A 15,344-nucleotide genomic window follows, 5' to 3' on the forward strand; every position below is an offset into this window, starting at 1 on the left:
AGGCTGAGGAGGGAGGCCCGTGGGTTTGTGCAGATGTCTGGAACTCACAGCAGCGAGGGACGCTCGTTCAGTCCCTCTTCAAAGGCTGCAGGCTGCAGAGCTGTCTCCTAAAAATGCTCCGCTCAAATGATACATTGCATCTTTGGATGTCTGTTAAGTCAGCTTTGGCAGATTGGAAAGATAGTAGAGTGAGACATCCCTTTTGAAGGCGGTGGAAAGCGATGAAAGAACATTTTCCTGTGTGTATTTTAAGCAGCACACAGCTCATTTTCAGGAGTCAGCAGCAGCCTGATCTCTGGGGTCAGTGCAGGGGATCCCTGCCAGCAGCTGTGGGTTTGGTAACCATGTGCACTCCCCACACCAGCATTCACAGGACTTGGGAAGGGCTCTGCCAGACATAATGTGGAAAAAGACCTCAAGAAGAAGAGGAATAATTAGCCCAGAGCCATTTGCATGCCAAAGTTATGTTTGTGTCTGTGAAGAAACAGTGCAGAAGGTGGCAGACACATTTAGGCAGACACAGACAGGGGCTCCACGGAAAATCAGAGGAGTAACCACACAAGTGTCTGTGCACTGCTCTGCGCTGGTGTTTCTAAAAGTAATTAAATTTTTCTTATTGTAATAATTTAAATCTGACTTTCGTCTGAAATGCCTTACAGTTTGCAGCATTTTGATCACTTTTGCAGATCTTAGCCTCCTTTTCTTGCAAAAGAGGCTGTATTTTCAATTCTTTCATTTTTCGAGAGGGTTCCAAGGGCAGGAAGGAGTCAGTGGCAAGGTTATTATTTAAATAAGGACCTGGTCCTTATTTCATGTCTGAGAGCTATGTGGCTATTGTCTGAGTAGCCCATACATACCTCTTCCAAATAGATGAGTTTTGCAAATGAAATTTTAAAAAAAGAAAAATCTGGGTTAAATTTTGTCTACTTTGGCTGAGGTTCCTGGTTGCCATTTGAAGAAAATTCTTTCACATCTGTATTTGTATAACTTCGTCAGGACACATTGATACAAGGTAATTTGCTCTATTATTATGCTGTTAGCTCTACTTTTATGCTACACCTCCAGAGAAAAGAAGATTTTATTGCTAAAAAGTTAGGACAGAGTTACAAATACCTTGAAACTTCTGGGTATCAGCATCAGATTGAGAAAAGTAGTGTAGAAGCATGAAACAAACATGTTTACTCATTTTACTTCAGTCAGAGGGCTTTGCTAATTTCTGTTACATTTTGCAGTTCCTTGTATCATGTGTCTTTGAAATTCTCATGTAATGAGGGAAAAAACCAAAACAAAAAATGCCAAATCTATAAGAAAAACAGAAAAAGAAAATAAATAAATAAAACCATTAATAATGTGTTATATTATCTAGTATTTTTTTTACAACCTGTAACTTGACTGGCATTCAAATTTAACAATTCCTTTTTAGAACACATGAAAGACAAAGCTATAAACATCAAACTCAAGACACAGAGAAATGAAATTGCTATCCAGAAGATCATTAGTTTATGAGTTGCAAATTTGAGAAGCAGGATACTGAAATTTTATTTTCTAGTAGTCAGATTGAAGATAGAGACTGATCTTTAGGTTAAACAATGTGTTCCATCTATGAAAAATTAAGGCAATTAATCTGTTGGCTAAACAGATAAATTTATGTCTGTTGTCTGTCTTCTCAAAACTCTGTGAATAAGGAAGGAAAAGTTTGGTGACGTTTCTTTCTTAACATATATTTTCCTTAAGCAGCAACAAAAGTCATTGCTAAGCCATGTGGTTTAAACTCAAATTTTTACTGATTTTCATTTTCACCTGTCAAAAAAATGAGATAAAAAAACCAGGTTTGATGTCCTGAAGGTTTCCCCAAGTTATGTGGATTTTTGCTCTTGTTTAAGCGGCATTTTCAACCAGCAGAAGATATTCCTCATACCCCAAATTTCCCTTAGGCCTCCAGCAGCTGTCGTTTATGCGAAGTCCACAATTGCATTGGTTGTCGCTGTTGTTTTTCCCCCTGGCAGGTGCCAGGATGAGTGCCCGGTGGGGCGCTACGGGCTGCTGTGCGCGGAGAGCTGCCGGTGCGTGAACGGTGGGAAGTGCTACCACGTCAGCGGCGCCTGCCTCTGCGAGCCGGGCTACACCGGGCAGCACTGCGAGACCAGGCTCTGCCCCGAGGGCATTTACGGCCTCAGGTGTGACAGAAACTGCCCCTGCCACATGCCCAACACATGGAGGTACGCTCTGCTCCCTCTGCCCTGCCGCGGTTTTTGCCTAAACACAACACAGAAATCTAAATATGTAACCTGAAAAGGGGTATTTCCTGATTTTTCTAACACTTCCGTGCAGACTGAAGCAGGTGAAGGCTTGTGAGTATTCGGTGTTCTCTGACAGCAATGAGAAAGAAAATCCCAACCCAAAAGATGCTTTGCGTTTTTGCTTGCAAGCGCGTCTGATCGTAATATTCACTGCTGTGTTTGGTCTCTGACCCATGAAATAAATATTAAGACAAAGCATGACCTTTATCTATGTTTGCCACCTGAATAAATCATTATGTTGTTCACCGTGACTGAATAAAGTCAGTGCACATGGGCTGCCTCTTACACACTGTGGTTTACTGTAGATGAGAAATAACTGGATTGAAATCAATGGATGTTTAAAGTCTTCTGATTGGACATTTCTCTCAGTCTCTTTATATAAGAATTTCTGTGGGTGACTTATTTTAGCACAAAATTCCAAAAGCCTTACCTATTCTAAATCTGGGAAAAGTACATTTTTTGTCATTTAAGAGCTTTTTTGAGTGAGCAGGTAAAATCCAATCCCTGGAAATCAAATGAAAATAGTTTTCTCATTAGCTTAGCTTTTACACATCTCTCCTCATTTAGGAGGTGATGAGCCCTGTTTTTTGAGTTTTTGTGAATTTTGACAGCATTGAAGCGTATTGTTATGAAAATATAAAAACTGCTTATTTGCAGACAGAGTTTCAGCTGTGAGGAAGGGATGTCAGATGTCAGTTGAGGCGAGCCAGCATATTTATAGAACAATTGTGGACAGCTTTTTCTTGTTACAAAACAGTTCTTCTGATTAGATACTGTGGTCATTGTGCATTCACTTCCACTTAATTGCATTACTAATAACAGTACCTTGGAGAAGGGTCGTGAGCACAATTTAAATTTTTGCTATTGAAAGTAGCTGTGAGGGTAATTTGCAGGAGCTACTGAGTGTCACATAGAATGCTGCTCTGCATTATTATAAGAGGCACTTTTTCTCATAGACAAAACAAAAGCCTTTAGTCAGAATTTAGCAGTGATGTTAAATCCATGCATGGAAATAGCTACTCTGTTAATTGTTTGTGAAAAATTATTTTGTGTTTTGTTGCAGTTGTCCAACACACCTTTTGTTGACAAACTGAATAATTTTCCCCTTCCAGTCCTATAATTTTACAGTTGTGTATTTGTGCTCTTGCTCATCCCATTAGCCTGAAATACCTTGAAAAAAATACAGAGTTATTTTGATGTAAAATCAAGCAATTTATTATTTGGGCAGTGTGTTCAGGAATAAGTGGCATTATAATGCAGGGCCCTCCAGCTCTCAGATTAGGCTAGCACAGCAAACACTATTGTGTTATGAATTATAGTTAGCTACTTCCCTACAGAAAATCTGTCTGCAGACTGTTGCAGCAGCCTGGTTTGACAGGAATGCATTGCACTGTATACCATTTCTAATATTACAGGGATTACTTCTGATTCATGTCCCACACAGCTGTTCCTTCATGTATACCACTGGAGGAGACAGCTCGTGGTCAAATCAGATCACAAATGTTCACAAGTAAACAGCATTTGGCTGGTCTTTTTTTTTTTTTTTTGGACATTTCCCCCTCTGAATGACAAATCCAAAGGCACTTAACAGCCCTGAAGGTGCTGGAGCATATTTGCCAGAGCATCATGATGTGTGAGAAAAACAAATATTTTCATTGCTTCCCAAGAACATTTTACATATGTGTAAGTTCCTTCCCTCTGGGTCAGGATGTGCCCAAGACCATAAATATCAGGAATAAAGGTAATGATGTAGAAGACAAAACTCCCTGTGGGCACTTGAAGCTTTTGAGTATCTTTTGAAAATGTTTTCAGAAGCCAGTTGTGCCTGGTTGTCCTCGCTTCTTGATGTCAGTCAGCCACGAGGCAGCTCTTTAATCATGTCAGGGAATACCCTCTGCCCTCTGCTTGCCTGCCACAGGCAGTGCACTAATTCATTTAGCAGAAAAGGAATCTCAGGGCATGCAAAAAATAAAAAAGGGGTGGAATTCCTTCTGCAAATAAACTTTGTGTGTCTGTAGGTCTGGGGTTCTGTTTTGGGGGCCCTTGATACCATAACAGCTTTTGTCATCTGGGTGTGATCAATGATTTAGATATCCTCAAAGAGGAGCTCTTGATAGGTTTAGAGCTCTAGGTTATTGGTATTAATCAATACAGAAATGAACAGAAACATTAATTTTTTAAAAATATCTTAGCTCCAAAAAATACTGCTCTAAAGAAGGTGTACATAAGTTCCAGAATACAACTATGTTTTCTTCACATACATCTCCACGTACACAGTTGGATAATGCACATTCTGTGTTTTTATTACTGTTTTGTGATTGGGAAAAAAGCAGCTCTGACAGTAATTCATTATTTGCATTTAGGGTAGGCTGAGCTGTAGAGATTTTGCTGCTGCTGTTGGTTGATGGCAGCTCCTGCAGATGAAAGGCAAGCCCTTCCTTGCTCTTGGTCTTACCAGCAGCCTCTATTAAATGCTCTGTAGAGCATAGAAATAGCTATACTTGAGAGATTTTAATCTGTTTGAGGGGCCCAGAGGACAGCAACAGGTAAAGACCTTCTTGTACCAGCACCCTTGGTGCAGTTCAGCCTGCAATTAAGATTTATTCATGACATGAGCACTAGTGGGGTTTCTTTTCTTGTCTAATGCCCCTTCTGAGATACCCATGTAGTTTTATTGGTGGAATTCATGTTTGGTTCATGTAGTTTGGCTCTATTTTTAAAGTAAAGATTATGGCTTTTTACATTTCCATTTTTATAACGGGCCTGTATGTACAGGTGCAAAAGCTTTTAATGGAAATTTTGTGCTTATTCATATTTATGTTTATACTTATTTTTTAGAGTACTACATAATTTGGTTGGATACTTTGAAAGCAAAACACATAAATTAAGCATATAAAAATCATTATTTTCACCTAAATCCTTCAAATATATAATATGAAGTGCCCACAATAATTTATTTTTGTCTCTGTACAGAGTGGGGTTGTATTTCCAGAAAGTGTGAACAGACAACCCAGGAATAAAATAGGCTATATTGCCAGTATCTCCCAGCATCTCTTTATATCCCTACCTTAACATTTAGACATTATTGCCAATTAAGGTAACTGCGTGAGAACCCATCCAAAGCCTCCAGAAGTGCTCTGGCCTCCTGCATCTAATTGAAAATCACAGAGTGCTAATTTCAGCGCCGGTCAATACGTGGGCAAGGGCGCCTGGGTGACACTCGCTGGGGGCACAGAGCATCAATGCCTCTGCCTCATACCCAGGGCTCCCTCATGTCCTGCGAGGGGGAAAAAAGGAAAAAAGCCCAACAACAAACCACATTTCCAACAGGGAATTCACAGGATTCCGTGAGCGCCGGGATTTTTGTTGTAAGGTGCCCGTGCTGCTGAATTTATGTCATGAATATATTCTGGTTCTTACCCTAACAATTATCTAGTTGTGAATTGATTTTTTTTTTTTTTTAATCTTCCCTGCTCTGTATTCTTCCACTAGTGAAAGCTCTGGGGTCCTGCAGGAATTTAGGACAGGAGACAAACTTGATTATCTTGCTGCATCATGTGACTTCTTAGTTTTGCCCGTGTTTTATATGAGAATATCTCCATCTTGTTTCATGGCTGGTATGCACATTGCTAACAAATAACCAGGTCTGTTCAGTCTGAGCACCATGAGTTTTGAACCATTTCTATATGAAAAGGCCTTTCCTCCTACTTTATGTCAACACTGTCAAAGGTATTTTAATATTCTGGAGACCCACGAATTTTTATGGTGCCATAGTGTGTGCATTAAATATGCAGAAAGCAGAATACATGGTGATGTTCCAACTTTCACAATCCTTTTGCCTTCCCTGATTAGCAATGGTTGTTTTCAGCAATTTTAAACTCTTCCTTGGACAAGAGCAGCCCTCAAGTCCAAAAGCAGTTGTAACTAATGTTGTGTTCCCACGTTACACTGCATCTCTTTCAGAGATTCTTGTTGTAATGTTATAAACGTGCAGCAGGTATTTTTTCAGATTTTCAAAAGGTCAGAAAAATACTCAGTTTCCAATACACCCCCACACACAAAGTCAGCAAGTCTTGCAAAACCAGGCTCTTGTCATGGGTCATTTAATTTGTCTGGAGGAAGGCTTCTCTTGTTGTTTTTTTTTTTTCTTTTTCTTTTTTTTTTTTTTTTTGGTCCTTCCAGCACTCTTAAAGGAGCTTCACTTCAATCAGTGGGAGGCAAATATCTCCAAACAGTCTTCCCATTGTAAATACATTGGATTTGGATACTGAGGCTTTCCTTTGGTGAGAATTAAGCAAATGCTTTGTCTGCCAGAGTGCTACAGAGCAGCCCATTGTGTCCCCTCTCCCAGCCCGTATATCCTTGCACAGCTGATGATGTCCATGTGTTCCCAGGCAGCAGCTGCCTGCGTGGCCCTTCAATGGAACTGCTGTTCCAGGTACGGGGCAGCTGCTCTGCCACCAGGTATGGCCAGCACAGAGGGGAGATGCTGCCCAAAGGTCACTGCCCTCATGCTATAGCTGGCTTCTGCCCAGGGCTGGGGGGTTTTTTTGCCGTTCTCAGTCCTCTTCCAAACTGGCTTAATGAAGAGAACGTTCTTGCTTGGCTGATGGGGTGCTGTGGTTTTATTTCCTCTTGGATGCTGCCATGCTATTTTTCTGCTTGATCATGTTTCTCGGGCAATATGCTGCTGAGCTTCTGCAGGGTTAGGAAAATGGTCCTGTCAGAGTGGGAATCTAACAATAAATGTTGAGTAATTTAATGGTTTGATCCTCTTAGTATTTGTATCCGTAGATATCTGTCTTATGGTAAAAACTGTGTTTCAGCGAGGCTTCTGCTCAAACAGAGAAAAATTACACCCTTTATTTCTTTCCATGTCATCCCAAAATGTCTGTATGTTGCATAATGTTGCATTTCCCATCTTAATTGGAACATATTTTTATATAAATACACCAAATTGTGTTGTGGGAAGTAAAATCATCTCACGCAAGGCCCTTCACACAACTCATCTCCAACGAGTCTGGGGGTTTGGGTGTTTGTTTGTTTTTTTTTTTTTTTTTTTTTGTTTTGTTTTTTGTTTTTGTTTCATTTTTTTGTTTGTTTGTTTGAGTTGGTTTGGTTTTGGGGGGTTTTGGGGGGGGTTTGGGGGTTTTGTTTGGGGCTTTTTTTTGTCTTATGTAGAGAAAACAATACTTATGCCACATGTAGTCCTGATTTACTGAGTCAACCTTCACTTCAGCTGTCACCCCATGTCTGGGGAGTGCTCCTGCAAGCCAGGCTGGGCTGGGCTGTACTGCAACAAGTCATGCTCGCCGGGCTTCTTCTTGTTTTGGTTTTTTTTTTTGGTTTTTGGTTTTGTTCTTTGTTTGTTTGTTTGGGTTTTGGGGGGTTGTTTTGGTTTTTGGGGTTTTTTGGGGGGAGGGTTTGAGGGTTTTTTTGGGGGTTTTTTTTGGGTTTTTTGGGGTTTTTTTTGGTCTTATGTAGAGAAAACAATACTTATGCCACACGTAGTCCTGAATTACTGAGTCAGCCTTCACTTCAGCTGCCACCCCATGTCTGGGGAGTGCTCCTGCAAGCCAGGCTGGGTTGGGCTGTACTGCAACAAGACATGCTCACCGGGCTTCTTCTTGTTTTGGTTTTTTTTTTTTTTGGTTTTTTGTTTTGTTTTTTGTTTGTTTGTTTGGGTTTTGGGGGGTTGTTTGGGTTTTTGGGCTTTTTTTGTGGGAGGGTTTGAGGGTTTTTGGGGGGTGTTTTGGGGTTTTTTTTGGTCTTATGTAGAGAAAACAATACTTATGCCACACGTAGTCCTGAATTACTGAGTCAACCTTCACTTCAGCTGCCACCCCATGTCTGGGGAGTGCTCCTGCAAGCCAGGCTGGGCTGGGCTCTACTGCAACGAGACGTGCTCGCCGGGCTTCTACGGGGAGGCGTGCCAGCAGATCTGCAGCTGCCACAACGGGGCCGACTGCGACAGCGTCACCGGCACCTGCACCTGCGCCCCTGGCTTCGAGGTAAAAGGGTCTCACTGCCACATCCCACAGCTTGTGCAGCAGATTCTGCAGGGCGCCACCCCGGCCCTTCCTCCTCCGCTGCGGTACAAGGGAAGTGAGGGTGTTTGGGTGGCACAGCTTGTGCTGTGGGATCCTGAAAAATCAGCATTTCTGGTCGGGTCTCACTGCTAAAATAAAGGTATTATCAGAAAGGGAAGTTACTTGCTTTATAAGATCTTGGTAAGAACAATTTTTAGAAGGAGAAGTTACTTGCTTTGTAAGATGTTGAGGGCGTGCTGTTGAGGTGTAAGTAAAGGCAGGAATGATGGGTTTCAGTCATCAACTCCTCACGCTCCATCCACAGAAACTCCAGCCAAAAGCACTTCTTTTTATACTTCAGGACAGATTATTCTGCAACTTTTACACACATTTGCTGTTACATGTGCTTTGGATGCTAATCTAACATTTTACAGTATGACTGTTCTTGTGAAAGTAATAACTGAAAACGTCAGCCAAATTAGCTCTTAAAAATATTTTACATACTCACATAATTTACCATTAGACTTCTTTCTTACTGTGTTTTGACTTCATAAAGAGCTTTTCTATTATTGTCCCCTGATCCACCTTATCTAACCAGGTGCTATGTGACTTGAGCTCTCAGAGCAAACAACAGAAAGCTAACACCTACTGAAAATAACTTTAAAATACTTCAAAAGCATGAAAAGTGTCCCTCTCCCCTAAATTAAAGAAAATTTAGTGACAGTCTGGAACATGCATGGGCTGTATTTTTGCTGGCTTTTGTATCACTTGAGTCAGTTGTATTTTCTGAGCCTCCTCAGTTGGTTTTTAGGCTCTTTTTAGACTCTTCTTTTATAATTCAGGGTGCATCTTGTGGTACCCCTTGTCTCCCTGGGACATATGGAGTGAACTGCTCCTCCGTGTGCAGCTGCAAGAATGGGGCCACCTGCTCACCTGTGGATGGCTCTTGTGCCTGCAAAGCAGGTAAGTGTCTCCTCAGATGGGTTTCATTTCCCTGTAACTGTAAAAATCAAATTGGGTTTTTGAAGCAGAGAAGAGGAAACTTAATGAGAAGCAGACACTTGATGCTTCTGCTGCTCTGGGAGGTGAAAACAAGGAAAATGGGAAGAAAACTTGTTCTCTGCTCTGTCAGGAGGTCTGTGGGGTGTACCCTTTATCTGATGTCAGCATTCCTAATCAAAATCAAACGGAATCCCAGAACGGTTTTGGAATTGGAATTACATAACTTTCGTATATTTTTTAATTAATGGTTTTCATTAAGTTTTAATAACTTGTTTTTAATTAATCATAACCCGTATGTTGACTATAAGCAGTGTGTTAGTTTTGAATCCCTTTTAGCCACAATTCAGCAAAGTTTGTCATAAGCAGCTGTTGTGGGAATACTTGGGAGGAGTTACTGAAACTTGATGTTTTCCATGGCTAATTTTGACATGCTTCAATGAACAAAGCCTGGGGGAGGGAGAGAGAGAGAGAGAGAGATGTGTTGTTTAAAATTAATACGAGAAGTGCAGAATTTATGGGCTACAAATACATTTTGCAGAAACCAGATGATGAGGAAGACAGCAAGATAACTAAGACTCCATATATGTGTATTGGAAGCTCCCTACCTGTGCAAAAGATAATAAAAAGAGTAAAAAATACAGATTAATTAGCCTGAGAAGTGAGGAATCTATTACCAATAGAGGACAGAATGCTATGTAATGAAAGAGAATTACGTAATTTAGAACCAATGAATAATAATTTCTTTGTTTGCTAAAAATGGATAAATAAGTGAAAAAGTTTTGTGTCTGCATCTGTGTGGAGGCCAGAATTTTGTCAGCCACACACACACAGAGACCCTGACCAGGTAAAAACCAATGCCTACTTTGCTGACACAGAACAGTGCTAGAGGCGTTTAATTGTAACAAGGATTTTGGAGGATTTGGTAACATTTTGGGTTGGAAGGGACCTAAAGATCATTTTGTTCCACCCCCAGCCATGGCAGGGACACCTCCCACTGTCCCAATGTCCAGCCTGGCCTTGGGCACTGCCAGGGATGCAGGGGCAGCCACAGGGCCAGGGCCTGCCCACCCTGCCAGGGAACAATTTCTAATCCCCAATATCCCATCTAAACAGAGTTTGCTAGACAAATATCCACTAAACTTTTCAGAGACTGACACTGTTAGATCAGTTATGCAGCAAACGTAGAACTTCTGCTCTTTCCAGAGACAGTGTGGCTGCTTTAACCCTGTTCAGGTTGATACTGCAAAGCAGCTAGCTGATGAGGATAAAAATATTCCTTGCAATGCAGAATCCTATGTTCCTGGTCCCCATGCAGTTTTAATCACACTACAGTGAAAGAGGACAGCAAAAAGTAAAATTAAACCGAACCTAGGTACTTGTCATGTAAACAAAGGAAGGTAATAAATCCTAGGAAGACAGCTGAGGGAGAGTGACTCAATTTCCTAGTCAAATTACAAAAAATACATTTTTTCCTGAAATGACCCCTGAATTTGAAGTTATCAATGAAGCACGAGGCAGCCTGATTGCTGTGCATGTGTTTTGCATAGCCTATTGATCAGTCTCAGTGCAGAATTATTTTTCCCTCCACTTACTGTAAACAAGGTACAAAATTAGAAACTTGGCCTGTGTCACTGGTGATGGTAATATGTAACTGACTGCCTCACACTGTTCCTCTTGAATCTGATGGATGATCACATTTTAAAAAATCTATTCACATCCCAGTCTATCCAGTCTGCAGACCATTGGTATTGGGCATGATCAGTGGTGAATGCTGCATTTTACAGCTATTTTCCATTACATTTCTTTTTGTATTTGGGGAGAAGTATACAGAAATCCTCTAAAAGGTCTTCTGTGTTTCCTCAAAGGATCCAATTTATGCAATACTTTTATTTTTTTGTCTTTTTTTTTTTTTTTTTGTTAGATACATGTTAAAACCATATTACAGGACTGTCTGAGTTGAATGTTGGTGGAACAATTATGAAAGCAGCAGCTTGAGCCTGGGGAAAATATTCCTAATTGTTTCCAGGCTACACCTTAACACTCTCACTGTAGTTTAGAGCTTCTCAGTGAAGTGTCAAGGTGTCTCTATTTCCATTTCAGATCTTCCATCAGTCTCTTTTGCTTGTTGGCACGCATCTGCAGATGTGTGCTGTGCACAGATGTTACAAGGTGCCCTTGAACACCTTTGTTCCAACCTGGACAGGCCCTCAGCTGATAAATCCTGCAGTGAATTTTACCCCAGTACTGCCCATCTCAGAGACATGAAACATCCTCTGAGAGGAATGGGGGAAAACCTGGTTAATTTCTGACTTTAATCCCTTTTATTTTTGTCAGGTTGGCATGGTGTGGATTGCTCCATAAATTGCCCCAGTGGCACGTGGGGACTGGGCTGTAACCTGACCTGCCAGTGTCTCAATGGAGGGGCTTGCAATGCTCTGGATGGAACCTGTACCTGTGCCCCAGGATGGAGGGGAGAGAAATGTGAGCTCCCGTGCCAGGTAGTTTAATAATTCCTCTGAATTTTGAGTTTTTTGTGGGAGAGTATTGGGCAGGGAGGGGCATCTGCCATTCTTTGTCTCCATGGGGATGAGTCTCTTTGGACCACACAGGATGGGGTGCTGGGTCAAGGACAGGCACTAAAAATTCTTCTAGCATTTCTTCATCAAATGCTATCAAACTGCTACTTTTAAGTGTAAATAATTAGAGAAAAATGCAAAAAATACACCCCAAATCAAATAATCTCATTTTAATTACTTTTTTCTTTATGTCTGTGTTACAATATGAACAAAGAATTTTTATTCCTTCTCAGTCAAAAGTGAGAAGCTACTCTTACCACCAGTTCCATCACAGGTCTTCATTTTTCTACTGGAGCTTTGGCTTTTGCTCTCTCCCAGACTTTAGAAAATCAGAAATCATTGTGAGGACAATGGAATGCTCCTTATCAGTTCTCTTCCACCTTGTAATCTGCAGTTTTGGGGAAATAAAATACATTAATTCAAATACATAATATCAGAAGTTTTTAAATCTTAAATTTCCAAGTAGATTTGTTTTATTATGTAACTGTTTGGTTTCACTTATATTTTATACACTGAAAAGAAGTATTTTATAAAAAGTGGGTTTTTCCAGGGTCCACTGTTTTCAGTGATGGACATCAATTTTCTGGGAAACTTTTAACAAAACTAATTATTAAAATAAATTGCTCTCTGCCCTTCTTTTCCCTTCCCCTGTCAGTTGTTAACTTTTGCAATATATCTGCAGAGCAGGTTGTTGGTTTGATGTAACTACAAAGGAATCACCTGAAGGGAGCACACACCCTGTAAATATCACATTTAAGCTTCTTTCAGTTTGGACAAGCTCTACTGAGCAATGACATGATGAGAGTAGCTGAACTGCAGCAGAAAACTGGAAATCACCTCATTTTCAATGAAATTTTTTTCTGCTGAACTGCACTAGGAACGCTCAGGAGTGATTTTTTGGGTCTCTGCTTTTGGTTTTAAGATGAAGCACTCGTGTAGTGAGTAAAGTGGCAAAGAAAATGGAATATATTCTGGAAAGCTGCTGGCAGTACCACCTGTGTGCAGTGTTTCCAGCAATGTATCTCCATCAGAAGACTGATCTTTCTGTTTCCTCAAGCAGCTTTGTTTGTCACTTAGTGCCTGATTCTGATGAGACCTCCCAAGCTGCATTAGCTCTTCCAAAACTGACATTTAAAAAATATATGTATCATTTCAGAGCAATTGCATCACTATCCCAAACCTTTTCTGTATCAGACAACTCAGCATGCCCAAGCTCACTGTCTTCCTCTCCCTCTCTGCATCTGTATCAAACAATGTCCATAAGCATTTACCTATTTCAAATGCAAATTCTGCTTCAAAATTCCAGAGCAGGGGAATAAACAGAAATTGTTTATTCAAATAATAATAAATATAATAATTTATTAAAAAATAGTTCAAGTACTTCCAGTTGTCTAAAATGTTTTTCATGTCTGAGCAGAGACTTTATTTAAATCGGTGTATTTCAATTTGCTTCGGTAACTTCAGAACATTATTATCACTGCTCAGATTGTTGTTCCAGATTTGAACTACAGTTTGGACTTCAGTCCAAGTACATAGCAGGCTAAAAATACTGCTTTTCAACAGCATATTTGAGGATTTCCTTTCATTCCAAATCTGATTATATGCAAAGGAAACGCTTAATCTTTTCTTTCTCTGTATGTAAAAATGTATTGTTGAGATGAGTGAAAGGCTCCTTACACTGAAGTAATGTAAGATTTTGTTCTACTTTAGACTTGAAAGACTGGCAGTTGAATAGCTAAATCCTGTGGCACTCGGTTGAAATGTATGCATGAACATCAAAGAACAGCAGATTAATTTTCATATAGATTTTATTCGTGTTTTTAATGTGACTGACACCAATTTTTAGCTTTGAATGTAAATTATTGGGGTTTAAACCTGACATGATTTTTTTTCCTTTTTTGCCTTTGCTGTGGGTAACCCTGAAGTATTACTGTAAATTATACTGGCTTTTTTCCGATGCTCTTTTTTTAAATTTTGTTCTGCCACTTTTTATTCAAGATCAATTGACTTCTATAGTTTTCCTTGTTTGGAGATTGTAAAGAATCTGCTCTTCTTAGTTTCTTGGGTTGATTTAGTGTGAAATTATCCACAAATCTGTATGCCAGCTTCCATGGAAGCAGCAAGAAAAGCAAATACAAATGTTTAGATGTTTCCCATGAAAAAAGAAATACACCAACAGAGTGATTCAACTTGTGACTTTCATCTCTTGTTGGTTCAAAAAATGTTGCATAGGTAAAAATAAAGTTTCATTTTGTGCACTGTTCCACAGCCAAAGATTATCTCTTTTTGATGGAGTATTCGTTGTAGTGCAGAGAGAAATGTTTTTAATCAAGAGAAATGTTTCTAATTAAAAGAAAGTGATAGTTTGCTTTATTTATGCAGTGAACCTCACACTGAAGGTATCTTGTAATTTAATGGGTTTCACTCATTTTCTTTAAAATTAAACCTCTGTGTGGTACCCATTTTGACCCTTAAGCAGAGATCTCAGAGTCTGATGCAGAAGGGAGACTTAATTCCTTTAGTCTGGTATTTTTCAAGAGAGCATAATTCATTCTTTATCTTCCCCCCTTTAATGAAAGAACGAAAGCGAAGGATGCTGACACGATCCAAACGCCGCAAACATTTTACATTATTAACAGCCCGGGGATTCAGGAGAGGTCTGTGGCTGACCCTGCCTTGTCTCTGCTCTGGCTGCCAGCTGCCCTCACCTGCGGGCTGTTGTGTTCTCTGTTGCCACAGGATGGTACCTACGGGCTGGGCTGCGCCGAGCGCTGCGACTGCAGCCACGCCGACGGCTGCCACCCCACCACGGGCTACTGCCGCTGCCTCCCGGGATGGTCAGGTACACACACACACCTGGGGAGCACACCTGGTCACATGGTCGGGTACACACACACACACCTGGGGAGCACACCTGGTCAGATGGTCAGGTACACACACACACACCTGGGGAGCACACCTGGTCAGATGGTCGGGTACACACACACACACCTGGGGAGCACACCTGGTCAGATGGTCAGGTACACACACAGACACCTGGGGAGCACACCTGGTCAGATGGTCGGGTACACACACACACACCTGGGGAGCACACCTGGTCAGATGGTCAGGTACACACACACACCTGGGGAGCACACCTGGTCAGATGGTCAGGTACACACACACACCTGGGGAGCACACCTGGTCAGATGGTCGGGTACACACACACACCTGGGGAGCACACCTGGTCACATGGTCAGGTACACACACACACACCTGGGGAGCACACCTGGTCAGATGGTCGGGTACACACACACACACCTGGGGAGCACAGAAACAGAGCTCCCCCCCCAGGGGCACCTGGCTTTGGGGGAAAAGGAGGAGTTGGTGAGGCTGCAACGGCAAAGAGCCCCCCGCTCTGTAGCCGCTGTGCTGCTCTTGTGACTCAGAGGAGGGGA

The 15,344-nt window shown here is 41.2% G+C and overlaps 1 protein-coding gene across 2 annotated transcripts in view; it reads left to right on the forward strand.

Moving 5' to 3' along the window:
* The window catches only part of MEGF10 (multiple EGF like domains 10), an 88,326-nt gene that overhangs the window by 45,347 nt on the left and 27,635 nt on the right, over window positions 1–15,344 (forward strand). For both annotated transcript variants that reach the window (XM_063179961.1, XM_063179960.1), the window contains exons 9-13: window positions 2,007–2,219; window positions 8,137–8,311; window positions 9,172–9,292; window positions 11,666–11,829; window positions 14,647–14,749. In XM_063179961.1, coding sequence (XP_063036031.1) covers window positions 2,007–2,219; window positions 8,137–8,311; window positions 9,172–9,292; window positions 11,666–11,829; window positions 14,647–14,749 — 776 coding nt within the window. The remainder of the gene's footprint in view (window positions 1–2,006; window positions 2,220–8,136; window positions 8,312–9,171; window positions 9,293–11,665; window positions 11,830–14,646; window positions 14,750–15,344) is intronic.

The sequence above is a fragment of the Melospiza melodia genome, chromosome Z (genome assembly GCF_035770615.1).
Source record: "Melospiza melodia melodia isolate bMelMel2 chromosome Z, bMelMel2.pri, whole genome shotgun sequence".
In the NCBI taxonomy this organism is placed as follows: Eukaryota; Metazoa; Chordata; class Aves; order Passeriformes; family Passerellidae; genus Melospiza; species Melospiza melodia.